This window comes from Hippoglossus hippoglossus, chromosome 15, assembly GCF_009819705.1.
Source record: "Hippoglossus hippoglossus isolate fHipHip1 chromosome 15, fHipHip1.pri, whole genome shotgun sequence".
Lineage (NCBI taxonomy): Eukaryota > Metazoa > Chordata > Actinopteri > Pleuronectiformes > Pleuronectidae > Hippoglossus > Hippoglossus hippoglossus.
In genome coordinates, this window is record NC_047165.1 from 14,255,519 (window position 1) to 14,277,590 (window position 22,072).

A 22,072-nucleotide genomic window follows, 5' to 3' on the forward strand; every position below is an offset into this window, starting at 1 on the left:
CTCCAAAATGGGTCATAGTTTTAAACCCACTGTCAGCAGCTCCCCTTTTTATTGTACGTGCATTAGTGTAAGCGAGAGGTAAGTGTGTGCTGCGAGGACAAGAGGGTTGCTGACCTTTCTTTTTAGGAAGACTGGGTTCCTTCTTCTTAAACTGAGCGTTCAGAGGAGACTCAGGCAGCGGCGGAGAGCTGAAAACAAGGGAGGGGTGAAACAGGGGGGAAAGAGTTACTGGAAATGAAGGAGCGAAGCATTTTTTCCACCGTTATGGATTATTAGTCCGTCTAATTCTCAGTACCGTGATATTGTTGACTCATGAAAAACCAGATGGCGGGAATGGCTGTAATAGGCCGAGTTAATATGGAAACGTCCGAGTCAGAGGGAGACACAGGCAAGAGGCCAAGTGAAAAACAGGCCACTCTCGTTTATCCTACTGCTGCTGGTGAATTCAGGTGACCAATGTCTGAGAGTGAGGTAAATCAATTCTCTAACTGCAAAATGTTAACAAGCTTCAGCTCCTGAATGACAAATATGTTAAAGCAGAAACACACAAAACGTTTATTGGTGCTGCTGGATTTTTGCTAAATAATCATTTACGGAGATTGAATTGATTGACGAATTTCATTCCTTCCCCCAGAGCAGAAATGTTGGCATTTATATAATGTTGTTATTGTGAGAGCAATAAGTATGATTTTCTAGATTAAGGAGTGCATCCGGCACGGACAGCTTTATTAAATCTCACGTGGATTTAAAAGATTACACATGTAAAAAAAAATGTTTATATGTCAAATTGTTCAGCGAGCAGAGCAGTTCCAGGCTGGAAACAAATGATTATGTGAGCTACAGAGAAGCAGTTGTTTTCTCTTATGTGTGTCTTTTGTGGACTATAATATTGCCACAGAGTAAACAAATATAAGAATAACAGATTACTATTTGCAGTACAAATAGCTGAGCTACAGCATATGACTATTTTTAGAAGCCCATTTGTATACAAGGTTAGGCCAAAGGATTCTTGAGCAAGATACTGAATTCTTTACCAGTGGAGCTAATTTGGTATTTTAGTCTTTATATTGAAGAAAGCAAACCCAAATTGTAATTGACAGTCTTTACTTTCAGGGTCACCATACTGTAGCATCCACAGATAGTTGCCTTTAAATTCCAGGTTTACCTCGGGAACACTGACAAGCCTTCACCGCGAGCCCCGATCATCTCCAGGTCACAAAGATTCAACTCCAACAGCGCCACACTTGGAGTAAACAGAGAGGTCACTAAGAACACCATCTGTGGGACAAGTAATTCCACAATGGATTAATATAGAAAAACAATTGTATAAATTCTTTTTCAAAAGAAAAACACTGTAAAATACTGTTTACGACCAATAAGGAAGAATAAGGATAACACTAAGTCAGGGTTTTACAATGCACTAAAACATGTAATCGCTTCTGTGTAGGAACAGAAATACATCAATTTCCTTCAGGAAGCAAACCACAGTCGAAACTTGTAAAGATGTCTTTATTTGGGTTGTGAAAACATTAAAAGCTAAATTGAAGTGTTGGGAAAATGCCAAAGTTTAAGCACAGGAGCACCTTAAGGAGGGCAAAATAATGAATGAGTAATAAAACTAAAAATTCCACATACATCCAGTTACTAAATAGGGACTGTTATTCAGTCTGTTGGGATACATCTTTTTTTTAAAATAAATTCAGTAGTCATTTCTATGTTACATTTACATGTATCATCATAAATTGAAGGGATTTACTGGGAATTACAACACAAGACATGGACCAGTGTAATGATAGAGGTTAGTATAAATGTCTTCATCTGGTTTATTAAGATGTAATTAGAATGACTCACAGAGTTATTCCGTCCTGGGGAGATTGACCACGACCTCGCCAGCTCGATGCTCAGGTTGGGGTCATCTAGAAGAATGAACATCAGTTTGGCTGCATTCAAATACAATACTGCATTCATATCAAGTTTAGCACATTGTGCAAAAAACTGACATCAAATATCATTAGGAAATTTAATGTGAGCTGTCATTATGTACATATCATTGCAAGACATAAATATTTCGATCATATCTCGGTAAAGCTTATAAAAGTTATCACCTTATTTACCTGAACGACTACAAGAACCGTACAAGAAGGTAACATAAACAACTTTGAAATATTTCGGTACCAAAATTAGAGAGTGGAAGTTATGCCTCCGAAACAAGAATCTCATAAAAGTTTTTCTTTTGAAATGTTGAGAGGATTTCCGTAAAAGTGATGGTGCGCTAAATTAGCAGAAATACTTGATGCAAAGATACATGTCACAGTACTACCTGCCTACCTTTGAAATACAGCACTGTTAGGAGTTCTGAAGTAGCCAGGTCTACCACATAAAGGCCATCAGAGCTTCCAATGCACAAACAGCTGTTGTCCCTGCAGGGCCCCACACAGAAACATAAGGTAAGAACTTTGTTTATGGATTTCCCCTAAAAGGATTTTTTCACATCATACTGGGGAAACACAATGAAGCTGGAAATGAAAGTGGTAAGGTATGCGCACCATAGGACTAAAGGGTTTTTATTTAAGTTTCCATTGACTTCATGTAGACTAAACTATGCACACCCTGCAAGATGGAAACTGTAACCACACAGAGAAGAAAGGAGAGGAATTTGAGTCTGATGGATGGTTTTCATCCACCTCCTGCACCGAGCTACATGCTGGGGTTACGCTGTTGTGGGGAATATGATGAATATTTCCGAATGGCCAAGTTTTACATTCTAGTAAATCATGACTATCATGCTGAGCTTGTGCTTCTTTTAAAAAAATGGTGACAACTATGGCCATTATATGGGCAAGTTTTATGTGTTCACTGCATTGCATTGCAGTGAGCATCAGAACCATTTTAATTATTGAATTATATCCAAACTATCACACTGATACTCTTTAACATTGTGTGTGGATGGGAGACAAACATTGTCTCCCAGTAGTAGATTGCTTTGAATAAAAGCATCTGCCAAATGAGTACATGCAAATGTCATGCAAACAGTGAAAACAGGCTGATTCCGTGGGGTGTGAAGCTGATAACTCGTGGAGGTATGTAAGGTTTCCCATAATGCACCTGAGCAGTGGTTCTTGACATAATGCGGTTGATGAATTTCATTCTAAAGTCATTTTGGTCGAGAGTAAATATGATGATAATGATGATGACAGATAATGCTCTGGCGTCATGTGCTTTGCGGAGAGAAATAAGGAAGGAAAGTGTGTCTCATTCCGATGGTTCACAAAATACACACAGTTACGTCTGTCACTTTTTTAAGTGCCTGCTTCCTGTTATAACATCAAGTGTTTTAACAGCCTGAAACTGTTTATGCTACGAGGCTGCAAAGTTCCCTGTGATGAGTGAAGGTTTTCTGTGACTGTGTGGACACGTGCAGCAATTAGCCAATAACTATGTGGCTTTTTAGTTCAAGAATTGTTTCCGAACTTTTGTGACAGTATGAGATCTCTAGAGCTTTAATGGAAGGAAATGTGCTGCTGTTTGTTGTTTTCTGTCGAGGCGACTGTTTAATTTGCTTTTCTAATATTTTCCTGAATCACAATACAGTTTTTATCTTATGGAAATAAGAACTGAACGGAGGCCAAGACCATGGTCACAGCACTGACAGTTCCATGTCTTCCACTTAAACATTCCTGAGCAGAAATGAAGTAAAACAGTTCTTCCTCATGATTAGGTCCAGAAAAAAGGTCCATTGATGAATGTTGTGCCCTTGAGACTGAGACTGGGCCCTATGCTGACTGTATGAACTATATTTTGGAACTTATGATTTCCTGTGATTATTGAATGAAGTAAGTTCTTAGCCATAATAATAAGAATATGGCTTATCTGGTATGTCACTACTAGCCAAGTACTGAAATCATACAAGCAGAAAATCTCCCTCAAAAGTAAATCAGGAAGCCACAAAAAGCAGGTTCTTGGATCGAGAAAATGTTTTAAATAGCACATCTGTCACTGTTGAGTTGACCATAAATGTAAAGTGTTTACTTACTTTTGCTGCTCATTACCAGTGTCAGTAAATGAACCACACGAAGCCATTTTGATGACTGGTTTTGCAGTTTCCACGTTATCTTCGTCTGATTGCTCTGCACCCCCTGGAAGAAAATGTATAAAAAGTAGCATCAAAAATAAGTAAAATTGTACAGGTAGCTAGAAAGAAGCATAGAGTATGCTTTATGAATTTCTACTACTACGCCCTCTGACTTTCACCTGCTTGATGTCTCACAGTCTCTTGGTGCGTGTGATGTCTTTTTTCCATCTTCTGAAGATCCATTTTGGTCACCAGGTGACACTTGTGGTCGTCATTGAGGGAAAAGCTCCAAACCTAAATCCAACAGATACAAGTTTGTCGTATTGTATACTGTAGCTTTTTGTGTTTCTGTCTCTGGTGGTGATTTTTGAGCTGTTATGGTGTGTGTGTGTGTGTGTGTGTGTGTGTGTGTGTGTGTGTGTGTGTGTGTGTGTGTGTGTGTGTGTCAGTGTGTGTCAGTGTGTGTGTCAGTCACTAACCTGTCCATCAGTTGAACCAGTGATAAGCTGCCTGGTCTCCTCTACGAAGCATGCACTGAGCAGAGGAGAGGCTGTAGAGTAGACAGATTTTTTTAGTTAAGTTGACGGAGGATATGACATTTTCAATCATTCTGCGAGGATTGGCCGTAGTCATTACAAAAAACCTGCCATATAAAAAATGTATGCCTATCTTACAAGTTTTAAAATGCTTAAAGATGTCAGCTCCATTTGGATACTCTACGCTAAATTACACTGTACAATAGCAAATCCCAATTTTAAATTCCTCAACTACTTGTGATTCTACTGTAATAAGGGGTTTAAGGCCATATTGTACAATGCTCATGTTAAAAAAAAGTCATATCTTACCTGAAAGCACAAAAGACTGGTAGCAAACAGCTTCAGTTCTTAAATCCCACACCTACAACAAAAAGTACTTCATGATTATTACAGTTCAATTACAGTGTGCAATATGTGGTATTTGTTGTATATACAAATTGATATCATCATTACTAAAACAGGTGTGATAACGTTTTACTCTATCGTGTAAGAATCATATGTGAGTACTTTAAAAGTGCGGTCTTCTGATGTGGTGATGAGAATGTCTTTATTCCAGGGACAAAACTCTGCAGATGTTAAAGGTCCCAGGTGGCCAGTCAAGGTAGAAATAACTTCATTTCTCTGGTGAGGAAGAACAAGATGAAGTCATGACAATTGAGGGATTATAACACATCACAAAATCCCAGTAAACTACAAAAAAGTACAGAACTTAAGTAACATATATGTAATCCATATGAGTAATATAAATTAAACACAGTACTGAGCTGAGCCAAGAGCTCAAATGTATCCAGCAAGTGTTAGTGTTCACTAAGGGAAACTGTGGAAATGTGCATCATCTCGTACCTTTGAGCTCAGGATATACACAGTGGCCCCTGAACATGCGGCCACTCGTTCATCAGAGAAACAGAAGGAAAGATGGACGACTTCACCCAGTAAAGTCCCGATTACTACTCCAGCTGCAACTTTACCTGCAAACAAATCCATTCTAATCAATGTTTACAAGCAAAATAACCTCTTGGCCATAATAGACATGAGGAACCTATCTGGTAATATTTCACTAGATGGCAGGCTTGTTAATATTTTCACTCAGGAAAGTAATCATAGCTCCACAACTAAAAAGGGAATTAGAGTAGTCTGGCATCATAATGAGGATTAGGATGATGAGGATTTGGCATTTTGGCAAATACAGGATTTTTGGCCCATCCTGTATGGTTTAATATGAATAATATAAACAGCATCCAATTAAACAAATGTTGAAAACAACAGACAAACTATTCCCTTACCCTCCTTCACTCTCTTCTGGCAGTGCTCCACATCCCAGACGATGATATAATCAGCAGAGGCAGAGCAGAGGAGAACAGGTCTGCTCCCTTTTCCAAAAGCCATGGCGCCTATCTCACCATGGTGCCCAGTAAGCAGCAGGGGCTGCGGATAAACAACCAGACTCCACTAAAACACACGATACATGAGAACAAATTCATGCCGTCTGTGCCTACGTGTCTGTGGCTCCTTGTATCAACAAATCCTACCAAACAAAGCTGGAGGCAACACAGAACTCTGGTTACAATTAAACACATACAACACTAACATATTTACTTTCCCAACCTTGAAAAAAACTATACAAATAAGATATAAAGTATAGTATGACAAATATATTTTAAGATTGTGGCCACTTGTGTAACTATTTAAAATGTTGAGTTGAGCTCTATATAGCATTTGAAATGAATACTCTAACCAGCACATATAGAATAATAAGCCTTTAAATTTACAGAAGTGACTTGTGGTTTGACTCTTGATCAACCTGTAGTGGAGCTAGCTAATCAGTAGCATCCTTACTAAAAACCACTTATGCAAACTGTTAATATTGACAAACCTTGAGCTCAGTGTCTGTATGAGTGTAAACCAATATGTCCTTTTTGCGCACTGGTATCCCACAGTAACAGTGACAACATGCGAGCTGCCGGTGGGACCTGAGGCCATCCCAAGTCAAACTGAGGTTTTCGATCAGCATCATTAGCTTCTGTACAAACCATACCACCAGTAAGGGTACGCTCAAATCGTGGAACTGCCACTGATATGTTCAGGCAGCTGTCTTTGATCCAAACTGTTTAATGGCAGTTGCCTCTGATGCCCCACTGTTTGGAGGCAGTGTCGCGTGAAGCCGCCAGCAAATTAGACGCTTACTCTTCCATGTTAAACGAGGCTTAACTCCAGTCTGTGCATCAGTTCCTTTAAAGCAGTTACATTTATGTCAGAGCTGCAGTGTGTCGGTTTAGCTGCTGACATGAGGAGCTTTTCTCTACGCCGAAGTTTCAGGTGCTTCAGGTTGCTAGGACACCGGCATCAGCTTCCGCTACATTAGATCGTCTATGACAGAGAGACGTCTCGCTCCAATGCAAAAATAAAACGTGTTTTAGATATGTGCTGATTCTAGAACAATGCTTTTTCTCACATCGCGCGTCATAAAAGTATCTATTACTTTTAAAAACTATTAACAGTACAATTATCTGACGCGAGCGACACGTGGGGGCTTTTTGGTGGGCTACAATGCGTTTCCCTGCAGTGGCACTTGGAAATACTGTCAGAGTGGGACCTCGCTCCTCTCACATGCATGATGTTCTCGCTTCTTGTAGCTGTGACTTTAACCACAAGATGGCGGCCGGTTACCGTTAACTACTAGATTCTCATCACCATGGATGTGCAACCACAGACCATCATACATACAGTGTCTAAAATAATTAAAATCAACACTTTAACATAAATAATTGAATTTAAAACCTGCATTTTGTTTTACTTTTTGGAGAAAAAAAGTGATATGTGGACTGAGACGCTTGGAAGTGCAACACCAGTGTGATTTTTGGACACATATATATTTGCCTTTGTAAGATGAGATAAGATGAGATCAGAATTGGGTTTTATTGCCAAGCAGGTTTACACATACAAGGAATTTGCTGTGGTGTGTTTGTGCAAGTATAAATATAAAAAAAGATAGAAATAGGAATCGAAAATAAAATTCTATAAGCACTGGGGGAGGGATTGTGCAATATGTTTTGAGTGAACACTAGAGACTGGATTGTGCAAAGTACAGTTTCTACGTTATTGGCCACGGGAAGTTGAAGTGTCAAGATAAGATACGATAAGATAAGAAAATCCTTTATTAGTCCCGCAATGGGGAAATTTGCAATATTACATTACATTACATTTCATTTAGCTGACGCTTTTATCCAAAGCGACTTACAATAAGTGCATTCAACCATGAGGGTACAAACCCAGAACAACAAGAATAGAGAAAGTACAATTTCTTCAAAAATGCAAAACTACAAAGTGCTATAAGTAAGTGCCATTTTAAGTGCTACTAAATTGTTAATTATTACAGCAGCAAGAGTCACACATAGGCATCAGTACGTAAACAAGAAGTAACAGTAACATGCGATACTTAAGTGTAAGGAATATAACAAAATATGGAAGAATAAGAATGTAATAAAAACTAATATATACATTGTAAAAACTGTAAAAAATATGTGCATGTGTGTGAGAATATTTACATGAACCATTGTATTGCACAGACAGAATAAATATTGCACAGAATATGCTCAATTAATGCTTGTTAAAAAATGCTTGCTATCTGTATTTCCCCATGGGTTGTTTTCACACGGTAATAAACGGGTTGTTCTTTTGGCCTGGACGAGCAGCAGTGGGAAAGACATCCGAGGACACGTGCTAAGTGGATTTCAGGTCTTCCTTGTTCAGTGGCCAGAGGGTAAACATTTATAAAAAGCATGAATGGAGAGGGGCATGCTGGGGATTGGAGTTCCCCCCACACACACACACACACACACACACACACACACACGCACGCACGCACGCGCACACGCACACGCACACGCACACACACGCACACACACGCACACACACATGCCAGTGGACCCGGACGTGACGTATGTGTGTTCTGGCCGGTAGCTGGGTGTCGTCTGCAGTCTGCTCTGCCGTAGTTGGACGGATCAGTCGACGTCGACAGTCCTTGGGATATGACTGTGATTTCGTAGTAGGGAGCTAACTGTAGCTAGCCCGTTAGCGGATCATCACGGGGGGAGTGTTAGGATAACGTTAGCCGAAAGAGAGGAGTGCGAGTGCCGACGCTTTCTCCCGATACACCCGTGTTTTCCGTCAGTCTCGCCATTTCTGAAAAGATGACGCCGGTAATGTTCGCGTTTTCCGGCAAAAGAAGCTGACTCAACTTAAGCTAGGCGGCTAGCTAGCGTGTTACCTAACTTGTGAATCTCCCAACTTAGCGTGTGTTTGTTTGTGTGTGTGTGTACGCGAGTGTGAGTGTGTGCTCGGGCCAGAGCAACTGTCGCGGTTCGTCCGTTAGCTCGGAAGTCGCTAGCTGGCTACATTAGCTGTCACGTTAGCATAACAACCCTGCGCCGGGAGCTCTGTGCGAAGTCAAACAGTTGAGAGTATTGCGCTAGCTCGGCGAGGCTAGTCGGCTGGGGGTTGGCAACATGAAGAAGGCTGAGTCGGACACGCTGGGGTTCGCTCCTCAAAAAGACATCGTATACAACAAACTTCTGCCGTACGCGGACAGACTCGACGCGGAATCCAATTTGATTCTGAGCAAAATCAAGGGAAACTTGAGCCGAGCGGTTCTGCTCAGAGAGATATGGCCCGGGGTGCTGTTCTGGACGAGGAAACTTTCCACGTAAGTAGCACTAATCTCTGCCGTGGTAGCATGACATTAGCATCTTTTAAAAAAAATATTATTATCCCCCCAGTCATACAAACATCTCTCTGTCTATCTCATGTTCTGTGTTGGGCAACGCTGACGCTTGAACTCAGTCTGGTGAATGACTGGCTCTGATCCTATCCGTCGGTGGTGAAAGCATGTGTTGCCCTGCAGTTTATTGTGTTGTTGTGAGGCTACAGACAGCCCAGTGTGTCTGATTCGGGACGGTGGCAGTTTCGTAATAGCGGCCACAGACTGTTAACCACACGACTTGACCCAGGCGGTGTGATGCACACCAGCAGCAGGTCATTGACATTGCTGCTCTCCTCGTGTTCTGGCCAGCTGACAACTCTCCAACGGATATCTAGATTGATATCTCCAGATAAAAAACAAACACGTTTTAAAGCAGTTACGCATGAAGAGTTGTTTCAGAGGATTCCCATTCACACCGAGCTCCTGATATGCACTGTTACAAAGTTGACTGACAATCAGATTAACCAAGTCTTACCTAACACAACAAGTCCCAGCATTACAGTTCACACCCTTTATATTCCTGCTTGAGTTATTTAGTAACATGTCACATGCCACCTGTAGAAATACCTTCAAATTGACAGTGGGATATGACAGAGTGCTGTTTCATGTTGTTGTACTCTGTTGCCGGGCTGTCTTTAATCCGTTTCAGTCCCCAATGCTGGCACACTGGCCGGTCCAAGAGTGAGTCATAGCCGGCTCAGAGAGATGGAAAGTTTACTGTGGGGGTGACCCAGATTCTCTTCGCTGGTAATTTGACATTTGAACAGTAATACAGACCTTTTATAATGGGCAATTTGAAAGGTCCCAATTAAGCTTTTAGAGCTTTACTGGTGTAAAATAAATGAGCCTGTGCGCTCACTCTTTATTGTTCGATGTCAGTGTTAGTTATAATATTCCCTTTCTTTTGCACGAGAAAATATAAGCACCTCGAGCTTGCGTTGTCCATGCGGCTCACAGGTGCTCTCACTGTTTACTATACCTGTCTAAACTGGACCAATGATCCCTAAATCTTTATTTCTTATTTAGGTACATGAGGCTGTATGGACGGAAGTTCAGCAAAGAAGACCATGTACTGTTTATCAAGTTGCTCTACGAGCTAGTGACGATCCCCGGACTGGAGATCAGCATGATGCAGGGCCTTGCTCGGCTTCTTATCAACCTCCTCAAGTAAGAATGGGCCCCATCTGTTTAACCCAACACCTTGTACACATTACATTATATTTCATTTAGCTGACGCTTTTATCCAAAGCAACTTACAATAAGTGCGTTCAACCATGAGGGTACAAACCCAGAACAACAAGAATCAAGAAAGCCAAACTACAAAGTGCTATAAGTAAGGGCCATTTAAGTGCTAAGAAATTGTTAGTTTAAACTTTAAACTTGTTAGTTACACATGTAACTTATTCATAATTTAAATTTCACAGTAAAATATATTATTTAGTGGGCATTGTTTCCTCAAGATTCAAGGTACATGGTTTTAAAACAAATCCTGAAAACCCACCACAGACTATATGTTGAGATCTGCATCTTTTACATTGTGTTAAGTTGTATGAGCCATGATCTTTATGTAAATTCAATTTCAACCAACAGGAAAAGGGAACTGCTGTCAAGGGAGGACCTTGAGCTGCCATGGAGACCACTGTACGAGCTCCACGACCGGATTCTTTTCTCGAAAACAGAGCATCTGGGCCTCAACTGGTTCCCCAAGTATGCCTCTGTTCGTTGTTGTTGCTGTTTTCTATCAATATACGTTTTCAATTTACACTTAAAATAGAAATTAGGAAAGGCTTTTGATATTTTCAGGAATGAGTGTGTTTTCTCTACGTTTTGAATTGTAGAAATATTCAGATTTTTGTGGTAGATCAAATAACATTTAGTAGCAACATTTGGAAATATAGATGTTTTAATTTATTTTTCCTATGCTTACCCCTTTCAGTAGCCATTAAGGTCTTATTAAATATGTTCACATCTTATTTTTTTGCCCCTGCAATTCAACTTCTATATAGATAGTGAAATTAATTAGAGGAAAGATATTGTAGTAACCAGACCAAACATTTTGGTATTGCTGTACTTCCCTGTACATTGCTGTACTTAAAACATATTTCAATTTGATATTGATCAATGGATCAATACTTTGTTGTGCTCACTATATTGACCTGTACATTGCTGAGCTTTTCCCAAAGGTCCAGATCAAGTGTAACACACAAAGGCCCTTCCATTTGAATCTGGATTAGCTGTCTTTTCATTCAAATTATAACTTGTTTTACTTTACTTTAATGAACTGTTAACAGAATATTTCAGTCACATTTATAAATCAAGGTTAAAAAATGTTCAAGTCAGTTCTTATACGTTACTCTTCAGGGTTTCTTTAGAATGAATGGAATCTGATCGCTTTGACAAAAGTGGGCAGGTGGTTGGAGAAGTGGAATGTGTTTTCTGCCACACACCCTTCAAAACTGTGGTTTTAAGAAGGTACAATGTTTGCTGTGACCTTTACACTTAGCAGAGGTTTCAATATTGGTTCAGTCTTTTCAACACCCTTGGATATTCCCTACGATGGTCTTAGCAAGCAGTGCGAGGTGCTCTAATATGGTGCTATGGGAACATTGTATGTTCATCACAAAAATGCCTGGTTAGCACATCTTGTTTATTTTACAGAGGATGAAATCAAGCTGCTTTGGCTGATTGATGACTCGTTTCTGTCAGAGAATCACCACAATGCACACAAAAGTCTGACAACTTAATTAATTGTATAAGTTGATGCATCATATGTTTGATTTTTTGGGTGATTGGCACTTTGTCACATGCTGAATGTGTTCTTTATGCCTTTGTCTCCTTTCACATTCAGTTCCCCACGGCCTCGTTCATCCTCTAAACACATAATTCTAAAATTGGTTCAGAGGTGGTAAGGACAATACTTCTCTTTGTGTTTTTACTTTGAATTCATCGTTTGAGGCACTTTCTTTTTCTTTTTACATTGCATGTGAAAAACAAAAACTGGACACCCCATACGCAGCTTGTGACAGAAGAAAAAATGGAGACTGAAGCAATGTTAACATTTCACTCATACTGGAGACTGTCGCACTGCAGCTAACAGAGTTTCTACCCTTCTCCTACCCCCCATGTTAAATATGAGCGAGTGATAATACACACAGTGTAGTTTCTTTCATATTTTTCAGGGGTATTCTAATCTTTCATGGTGTATTTCCCTGTATTTCAGCTATAGTGGATTACATGGCAGCAATATAGGAAAACAAATCTTGACGACCATGTTAGCAGATGATACAGTTCATGATATTTATAAAACATTATGTAACATTCATTACTCCACAAGCTTAGCAGTGGCATTAGCATTTACATTAATTATCTCTCAACTATAATCTGTTTGGCTCATGTTCAGGGGAATGTTTGCTGTTACATATTCCTCCTCTTTGCTCGTGCTGATTTTAAATACCCCTGCACCGCTACACAGCGTTTTCAGGAGTCACGGAGGAGGGCTGTCTCCTGTCACGTTACCTCCCCTCCCGGAATGTGTTTAGGTGAACGTGAGGGTTCACTTCAATGCAGATACAAAGGTCATAGAGTGTTGTCTGGGGTTCCTTCTTCCCGAGTCCCTGAGCAGTTTGTTAAGGGACACTCGGGTTTGACTAGCTCTTGTTGTTGTTGCTAGATTTTGCTGTGCATGAGTTTGACCTTGGTCTGTGGCCTGTGTGTTGTGGGCTTCCTGTTGAAACATCGGAGTAAAACTGCATTTATATGTATGTTGTTATATTTAGCTGCATATTATCTTGCAGAGTGTCACCCGTGATTCATACATTGTTGGAGTAATAAATGTGGAGTGTGTTGGCTACAAAAAGACTTGAATGATGTGGAGCTATATAACCAGTTGTTGTTGAGTGGGATTGGCAGGGCATTTCCAACAAGGCATGGCTTGAGTTTGCATGCGAGCAGAGAGGTGGGATTGTGAGTCAGAGCTCAAAAGCTGTGGTTATATTGGTCTCAAGCTTTATGTCACCATAGTCTTGCGTTTGCAGTCTGTATGTGTTGTGAAACATTTCAGGAGTTTGTTATGTGTTAGACATTTTATCATAAGAAGTAAACCCGAAACCACCACTGTCATAGCTGTGGTTCAGTTTTAAGTGGAATGTCATTGGAGGAAGAATTAGACAAACTAGTAATGTTATATAAATCTGTATATTAGCATGAGGTCATCCAGGAAGGTCAACCACGTTGACATCAGTCACCATTATCAGAAAACAGATTATAAGCTGTTAATAGAGTTTTATTACAATGTCCTCACTACATTAAAGTTTGCTTTTCCACTGTTTACCAGTCAGGTGTGTAAAGAAGTTTTTGTGTGCATGCAATCAAAGTCAAGTTGCATTGGTGTGAGGGCTGTTTAACTGTCACTCTAACATCAGTATATATCCACTGTTTGGACACGTTCATGACATTGTTTTTGTTTTCTTTTATTCCAGCTCTGTGGAAAATGTGTTGAAAACACTTGTGAAAAGCTCCCGTCAGTAAGTACATCTTCAAATTTATTGTCTTTGAATCCCTCGCAATGTCTTATCTTTACATTTATGCTTAGAATTAGAAGTATATCAGTCAGACATTTCATTTATATTATAAATATTGCCTCTGCTAACTTGATTTACTGACATGAAGAAGGATTCATGGAAAATCACAGTCACATAAAGCTAAACCGACACGAAGGAAAACCCTCTGTTTAAATGTTGGATGCTGTAGTGGGTGAACAAGGCTAATGTTATGCTTTATCATTCCAATGCTCCGCTGTCACCAGCAGGTCCCTGATTTTGCTCACCCTTGTGGTGCATGCAGATATATTTGGCCAGCACTCGGACTCGTCCCCTCTCTTTGCACTTAGGCAGATAATCCTATTATCTCATCTAATTCTGTCTTATGCGAGAGTTTCCTGTTACGGCAAGAAGGGAGAGTGATTTGTGGATCAGCAACGAGGCAGGAGGAAGTCGAAGTAACAGTTTTATCGAGGCCTCCAGTGGATGTGGAATTGCTGAGGAGGCTAGGTGACCTGATATAGCCTGCAGGGTTTACACAAGAACGTAATGAACCGTGAAAATCCCCCCGTGGGACCATGGGCATAGTGGAACCACAGGATTTACCCAAACAGCTAAAAATGTGCCTGGTTATCGACTTATAATCTCCTGTTTGTGGAACATTTCACTCAGCATTTAATTTTCAGAAGCTGCTGGTTCATCTGTATTTCAGTTGTCTGTCTTGAAGAATGGAAACTGTTGCTCTAAAGCCATCATTCAAGGTCTTAACACCTATTTACGGTACATGAGTGTAACTTAGGTTTTTCTTAAAGTCTCACAGTGAGTGTTGTCACTAGTCTCGATCATCTGAATGTGTTCTGAGGTGTGAGAATGTGATTTGTATGTGACCTAAGAGGCTTGTCCATTTTCTTAGCACTCTCTAAGCTGCTCTGCTGGTTGAGATGCCTCGAGTGTCCATATATATCCATTCATAAGCTGGTGAATGATATTAATAACCTTCTTTCCTTACATGCCATTGGTTAAATAAAAAAAATAAAAAAATGTAATTCCCTCTCTTTGTTCATGCAGATACTTTCCAGAGTCTGCCACTCAGGAGATGCTGGATGAGTGGAGACCACTCCTTTGTCCGTTTGATGTCACCATGCAAAGAGCGATCAGCTACTTTGAGCTCTTCCTACCCACGACCTTGCCGCCAGAGCAGCATGACAAGGGGTTCAAGTAAGAAACCTATCATCCACTCTTACGTCTGATTGAGATCCAAGCCAGTACTCCAGTCTGGAGATATATAAAATATGTCATTAATGAGAAGGGCTTAATGAGTCCGTCATATATATATATATATATATATATATATATATATATATATATACACTACCGTTCAAAAGTTTGGGGTCACTTAGAAATTTCCTTATTTTTCAAAGAAAAGCACAGTTTTTTTCAATGAAGATAACATTAAATTAATCAGAAATACACTCTATACATTGTTAATGTGGTAAATGACTATTCTAGGTGGAAACGTCTGGTTTTTAATGAAATATCTACATAGGTGTATAGAGGCCCATTTCCAGCAACTATCACTCCAGTGTTCTAATGGTACATCGTGTTTGCTAATCGCCTTAGAAGACTAATGGATGATTAGAAAACCCTTGAAAACCCTTGTGCAATTATGTTAGCACAGCTGAAAACTGTTTTGCTGGTGAGAGAAGCTATAAAACTGGCCTTCCTTTGAGCTAGTTGAGTATCTGGAGCATCACATTTGTGGGTTCGATTATACTCTCAAAATGGCCAGAAAAAGAGAACTTTCATGTGAAACTCGCCAGTCTATTCTTGTTCTTAGAAATGAAGGCTATTCCATGCGAGAAATTGCGAAGAAACTGAAAATTTCCTACAACGGTGTGTACTACTCCCTTCAGAGAACAGCACAAACGGGCTGTAACCAGAGTAGAAAGAGAAGTGGGAGGCCCCGGTGCACAACTCAGCAAGAAGACAAGTATATTAGAGTCTCTAGTTTGAGAAATAGACGCCTCACAGGTCCTCAACTGGCAGCTTCTTTAAATGGTACCCGCAAAACGCCAGTGTCAACGTCTACAGTGAAGAGGCGACTCCGGGATGCTGGCCTTCTAGGCAGAGTGGCAAAGAAAAAGCCATATCTGAGACTGGCCAATAAAAAGAAAAGATTGATATGGGCAAAAGAACACAGACATTGGACAGAGGAAGATTGGAAAAAAGTGTTATGGACAGACGAATCAAAGTTTGAGGTGTTTGGATCACACAGAAGAACATTTGTGAGACGCAGAACAGGTGAAAAGATGCTGGAAGAGTGCCTGACGCCATCTGTCAAGCATGGTGGAGGTAATGTGATGGTCTGGGGCTGCTTTGGTGCTGGTAAAGTGGGAGATTTGTACAAGGTAAAAGGGATTTTAAATAAGGAAGGCTATCACTCCCTTTTGCAACGCCATGCCATACCCTGTGGACAGCGCTTGATTGGAGCCAATTTCCTCCTACAACAGCACAATGACCCAAAGCACACCTCCAAATTATGCAAGAACTATTTAGGGAAGAAGCAGGCAGCTGGTATGCTGTCTGTAATGGAGTGGCCAGCGCAGTCACCAGATCTCAACCCCATTGAGCTGTTGTGGGAGCAGCTTGACCGTATGGTACGCAAGAAGTGCCCATCAAGCCAATCCAACTTGTGGGAGGTGCTTCAGGAAGTGTGGGGTGACATTTCTACAGATTACCTCAACAAATTAACAGCTAGAATGCCAAAGGTCTGCAGTGCTGTAATTGCTGCAAATGGAGCATTCTTTGACAAAAGCAAAGTTTGAAGAACAAAATTAATATTTCAAATAAAAATCATTATTTCTAACCTTGTCAATGTCTTGACTATATTTTCTATTCATTTTACAACTCATTTGATAAATAAAAGTGTGAGTTTTCATGGAAAACACGAAATTGTCTGGGTGACCCCAAACTTTTGAACGGTAGTGTGTGTATATATATATATAAAAAAGGGTCCTGACGCAAACCAGTCCCTAACACACATTGATTTCTTAACTGAATCACACTACATGTACCACTTCAAAATCATCATTACATAATCTTATTACCATAATTGTCTGGCTTTCGTGTTCTCCCACACCGTTACACCACAGTATAAATATGTGGCGAGTGAGGGCCCTTAACACTGCCAGAGCTTCTGTTAAATGTCACATCATACCTAATGCTTTAGAAGTGTTGCTGATTGTTGACCAAACACATACTTTCAGAGCCACTCTTGTTTTTTTTTATAACATAAACTTTGATCAGAGCAACAAAGCAAGTGATCATGACGATGACTTTACTGTACTTTTGAGATCTTAAAGCCAATGTAACTTGACAAATGATGAGAGGCAGTTAGCAGCGGTAATGCTGGACACGACCCGTGCCTACTTTAGAGCAGTGGTCGCCAACCCGTCGATCGCGATCTACCGTTCGATCTCCCAGTCTTCGCTGTCGATCCCCCAACTCACTGGCTGTTGTCGCGCCGCAGATCAGCTGTGTGTCGGTTGTCTGTTTTTCACACGCACTGTGTGTCCGCTACTGGCGGTGGAGCTGCAGGTTTATTTACTGCATTTCATTCAAGAACAAGTTGGTTTATGTACTAAACAAAATGTCAGGACTGAACGGTATGAAGATGCGCATCTTTCGGTCTGTCGATAACAATCAAAGTCCCGTTGGAACAAATGAGTGGATTTCCGAAAGTGAAACGCTGGAGTGCTTTTACTTTGAAACGGGTTCAGAAAGTGTTGTAAATACATTTGTGTCATAAACAGATAAACATTGTGGTTCACAGCAGAATAAACAGAGAAAGTGATCTTACCTGAGTTTTAATGTTTATCTGATGAATTTATGTCACAAACAAATGGTTGCAACACTTTCTGTATGCCTTTTCACAATAAAAGCACTCCAGCGTTTCTGTTAATGGAATCCATTCCCTTGTTTAAAAAGGTTTTTTTATTGTGAAATATTTGCAGGAGCGAAAATGCACTGCATCATACTGTGTAGTACTGGTATTTATTTGAGTACAAGGGACTTCTTTCATACAAGGCAATAATCATATTTGTGGCCATATTCAAATCAAAGCCTATATGTAAAAACGTTGTGCTGCAGTAGCAGCTCCTCTGCAGAACATGATGTGGAACTGAGAAGCTACATATTGTGGATTGTAAATATGAATTGATATTAATTAGAATATTGTGCATTGAATAGAAAAAGTTGCACAACTGCCCTTCTTTGTGTATATTTATTACTTGTACATTCAGCCTTTAACAGAAATTGCAAAAAATAATCAATATGACCCTCCTAAGTGGGTTTTTTGGAAGATATCAGGGTGGTAGATCTCGGCTTACGTTTGGAATTAAAAAGTGATCTTGTGCTCGAAAAGGTTGGTGACCACTGCTTTAGAGTAAACATGGACATTAATATACTTGCCCATAGACAAATATAGACCAAATATATAACTCTGTATAGCCAAGGAATTATTACAAATTATGTTTTTGTAATAAAACGTACTTAAGCCCAGTGAACAGTGTTGATGATAAAAAAATAAATAAAAAAATTCCCACCCCTGATGTCTGTGAATTGAAACATGTACTGTATCTATTTAGTAAGCTTGTCGTCTGCTTTTCTAACCATATCATTCGTTGACAGGTTGTGGTTTGATGAAATGATCAGTTTATGGGTTTCTGTGCAAAATCTCCCAAGCTGGGAAGTGGTGAGTAGATCAAAGAATGTTTGTTCATATTTCGAAGTACACTTCCCAGTGCTGTGTTCACTGTGTGACATGTTGTCCTACTTCTTTGCAGCATCTGGTCAGTCTGTTTGCCCGCTTGGCTTATGACAACATTGGCTACATTGACTGGGACCCTTATATCCCTAAGGTTTGTTGCCCTCCTTTTACTGAAACCCCCCACTCTCCAGTACATATGACACAATTTCATACTTGCTTGTTTTGAGGTTTGCAGCACATGCTCTCATGTGGGGCTTAACCTTCGTGATTTCGGCTCTTGGTGTGTATTTCATGATGATGGCTGCCTGTCAGAGAAACAAAGTATCATGTTTCCTTGATAAACTTGCTCAGGGTCAGTAATGCGGCAGTGACTTGCATCATGTTTGTGACTGTTTAGATCTTTGCTCTTTGTCAACACCATTATGTGTTACAGATAAACATAAATAGGATCTTCTACCTGTTAAGCAATTAAATGTCATGTGCTTGTGAACTGTTTAAAAATAATCTAGTATTAAGACATTGAATATAACTTTCCCCCCTTTTTTTTTTTCTCTAGATTTTCACAAGAATTTTGAGGAGTTTGAATCTCCCTGTGGGAACCAGTCAGATGATGGTTTCACGATATGTCACTAATGCCTACGACATCGGCCATGTGGTGCTTTGGGTCTCATCCCTCCTAGTTAGTTCATTTTTCATTTTACATGTTTGTAAATAATTTCAAAAAACTTTGGAAAGTTTGTTTAAGTAAAGTCTGTTGTGTCATTTTCAGGGAGGACCCAGCAAGCAGACCCAAGCACAGCTCAGTGGCCTTTTCAACAGTATAACATCCTTCTTCCACCCATCAAACCATGGTCGCTGGTTGGTGAGTCACTTTCTACTTCAGATAGGTGACTGTTGAAATGAAAAACGTACTGTGTAAACTGCTTCATCGGTTCATTGTGAATTTGATTCTCTGGAGTTCAATTCAAAGAAAGCGTCAACAATTTTATTTCATGATCAGTGGGTGTAGCGTCTGATTTTCTTTCGTATATAAATATTAAAAAATATAAACTTTCTGTAGAAAAAACATTTGAGTGTGAGGAACATGAGAATTATCATTAACAGCTAAAATTAAAAAAGATAGACCCCAGTACATCATTCACCCAGATTGTTCCAACTATAATTCCAGCATCGTGTTAATGTGGTTTAACAGTACACATGGCAGCAGCATTTAACAATGACCGAGGGCGTAGTGACTTGTCATCGTTTTTCTTGGAAGCTTCCTGTATCTCGTTGGCTGTCTGGGTTAACATCAGTATGTAGTTCAAAAGTGTCATGTGAGTGAGGAGGCTGTGACACTAAAAAGGTCACTGGGAACCAAGCCACATGCCTTTCTGCTTTGAGGAACCTCATGTACTAGATCTGTAATACCACATGCACAAACCTTTATTTTTGGCAGGGGGGATGGAGTTGTGTGTATTCTCAGCTGTTGCTTCAAAACATGTGAGATGGTCATCATCCAGTTTTTGTTACATGTAAACAATGTTTTGCAATCGACTGAGGGTAAATAGTGCTACTGTGGTTATGTCCCAATGTACTGTGGGTAAACAAGAAGGCTCATGCCATATTATTGATAAGCAAAAATTAAATGAAGACATGTGGAGTATTCTGACTTTAGTTGCATTATGTAGGCATGTATACGTCTTAATCACAATAAAACCTATATGTTGGAGTTTTCACAGCATTTTGTGATATCAACATACAATATTACCAACTGCTTAATTACACATGCCCTGGGTTTCAAAGTAAACAAGTTGAAGGATTAAATTTTGATGCAAGTCATAATCAGACTATGTTGTGTACCATGTAAAAGGGAATATGAATGGAATATTCTATTAGCAAATCATGTAAACACCATAAACAAAATGTCTTATTCAGAATAAGGTCAATAGTCAGATTATTGGTTTCCATATTAATTTAGTCGCTTTCACAAAATGAGTGTTCTTTGTCTGATTTAATGTCAATCAAGAGATTGACTGTACTGAGGTGATTTGCACATACATGTTCATACAAGCAGACAAAGCTGTATTCACAGTGAACTGGTTTGTGGTCTTATGTTTATGTCATGTGTGTCTCCACATATTCGCCATACGACAACCTCCACATCTCCATTTGTCCAGACTAAATGGACGTACACTGTCCACCTGTCTGTCACCCCCTTGTCATGTATCTGTCGCTCTGTCCCTCTGCCCTCATGTGCAGATGAAGCTCATGAAACTGCTCCAGCGTCTCCCGGCCAGCGTAGTACGGCGGCTGCACAGAGAGCGCTACAGAAAGCCCTCGTGGTTAACACCGATACCAGAGAGCCACAAGCTCACAGAGGAGGATATCACAAACTTTGTGGAGAGCATGATGCAGCCGGTTCTGCTGGCCATGTTCAGCAAGACGGGCAGCCTTGATGCAGCCCAGGCCCTGCAAAACCTGGCTCTAATGAGGCCTGAGCTAGTCATTCCTCCTGTGCTGGAGAGGTAAGTCTGCACTGAAGCTTCTTCAAAGTTCTGCTTCTAAAGAATCTGGAGCTCTGTTGCTAGTTTTCTGCTTTAGTTGAGAGAAGCACATTTTGAAGTTAAGACAATGGCTGATTGTTCCCTGTTTCTGCTATAGAACATACCCAGCTCTGGAGACTCTAACAGAGCCCCACCAGCTGACGGCCACTCTGAGCTGCATGATTGGTGTGGCACGGAGCCTGGTGTCAGGTGGGCAGCGCTTTCCTGAGGGGCCCACTCACATGCTGCCCCTGCTCATGAGGGCTCTGCCTGGCGTCGACCCAAATGATTTCAGCAAGTGCATGGTGCGCTCCACTCTTCGATCCCCACTGTATTTTTGGTGACGATAAAATGGTTAAAATTTGTGCATCAGACATTAACATTATTCATATCCCCACAGATCACATTCCAGTTTATTGCTACATTTGTGACTCTTGTGCCTTTGGTGGACTGTTCATCTGCCCTACATGAAAGAACCGACTTAACAGAGGTGATCAGATGCTATTTTTCTCCCCTTCTCATAACTAGTGTGGTATTTGATGATCTGTGCATATAGCTTCTTTTTTTTTTTTCTTCCTCATGATTTTCAGGTGGAAAGAGAGATGTGCTCGGCCTCAGCTGAGTTTGAAGACTTTGTGCTTCTCTTCATGGACAGGTACGTGGAGTTATGATGAAAAACACTGTCTGCATCAAGAGACCCCTCACTCATCTGCAGCAGTTGCTTTCAGTAACGCAGTTGTGAACCCAATGACAGGGATTAAAGTTCTCAGTCACTATGAATCAATTAAATTCCACAGAGGCCATGTTTGAGATCAGTGTACACGTTGGTCTGAGGGGAGGAGGTGTGAAGGGGCCAGAGTAAGTGAGCCCAGCA

At 40.4% G+C, this 22,072-nt stretch overlaps 2 protein-coding genes across 3 annotated transcripts in view; one reads left to right on the forward strand and one right to left on the reverse strand.

Annotated features, from left to right (window-relative positions):
- The window catches only part of wdr27 (WD repeat domain 27), a 36,335-nt gene extending 29,433 nt beyond the window's left edge, over nt 1–6,902 (reverse strand). The window contains exons 1-12 of the mRNA XM_034609412.1: nt 6,482–6,902; nt 5,892–6,033; nt 5,452–5,576; nt 5,116–5,229; nt 4,918–4,969; nt 4,552–4,622; nt 4,252–4,366; nt 4,034–4,136; nt 2,329–2,420; nt 1,852–1,916; nt 1,166–1,278; nt 115–188 (exon numbers count right to left, since the gene is read on the reverse strand). Coding sequence (XP_034465303.1) covers nt 115–188; nt 1,166–1,278; nt 1,852–1,916; nt 2,329–2,420; nt 4,034–4,136; nt 4,252–4,366; nt 4,552–4,622; nt 4,918–4,969; nt 5,116–5,229; nt 5,452–5,576; nt 5,892–6,033; nt 6,482–6,622 — 1,207 coding nt within the window. The 5' untranslated portion in view covers nt 6,623–6,902. The remainder of the gene's footprint in view (nt 1–114; nt 189–1,165; nt 1,279–1,851; nt 1,917–2,328; nt 2,421–4,033; nt 4,137–4,251; nt 4,367–4,551; nt 4,623–4,917; nt 4,970–5,115; nt 5,230–5,451; nt 5,577–5,891; nt 6,034–6,481) is intronic.
- Nucleotides 6,903–8,552: 1,650 nt separating this feature from the next.
- The window catches only part of psme4a (proteasome activator subunit 4a), a 28,259-nt gene continuing 14,739 nt past the window's right edge, over nt 8,553–22,072 (forward strand). The window contains exons 1-14 of one of the 2 annotated variants that reach the window (XM_034608392.1): nt 8,584–9,310; nt 10,394–10,534; nt 10,958–11,074; nt 12,216–12,272; nt 13,846–13,890; nt 14,974–15,123; nt 18,595–18,658; nt 18,750–18,824; nt 19,230–19,352; nt 19,443–19,535; nt 20,915–21,180; nt 21,317–21,503; nt 21,599–21,688; nt 21,789–21,853. In XM_034608392.1, the coding sequence (XP_034464283.1) occupies nt 9,114–9,310; nt 10,394–10,534; nt 10,958–11,074; nt 12,216–12,272; nt 13,846–13,890; nt 14,974–15,123; nt 18,595–18,658; nt 18,750–18,824; nt 19,230–19,352; nt 19,443–19,535; nt 20,915–21,180; nt 21,317–21,503; nt 21,599–21,688; nt 21,789–21,853 (1,670 nt within the window). In that variant the 5' untranslated portion in view covers nt 8,584–9,113. Of the gene's footprint in view, nt 9,311–10,393; nt 10,535–10,957; nt 11,075–12,215; nt 12,273–13,845; nt 13,891–14,973; nt 15,124–18,594; nt 18,659–18,749; nt 18,825–19,229; nt 19,353–19,442; nt 19,536–20,914; nt 21,181–21,316; nt 21,504–21,598; nt 21,689–21,788; nt 21,854–22,072 lie in introns of both variants that reach the window. The other variant, XM_034608393.1, reaches the window with a different exon arrangement.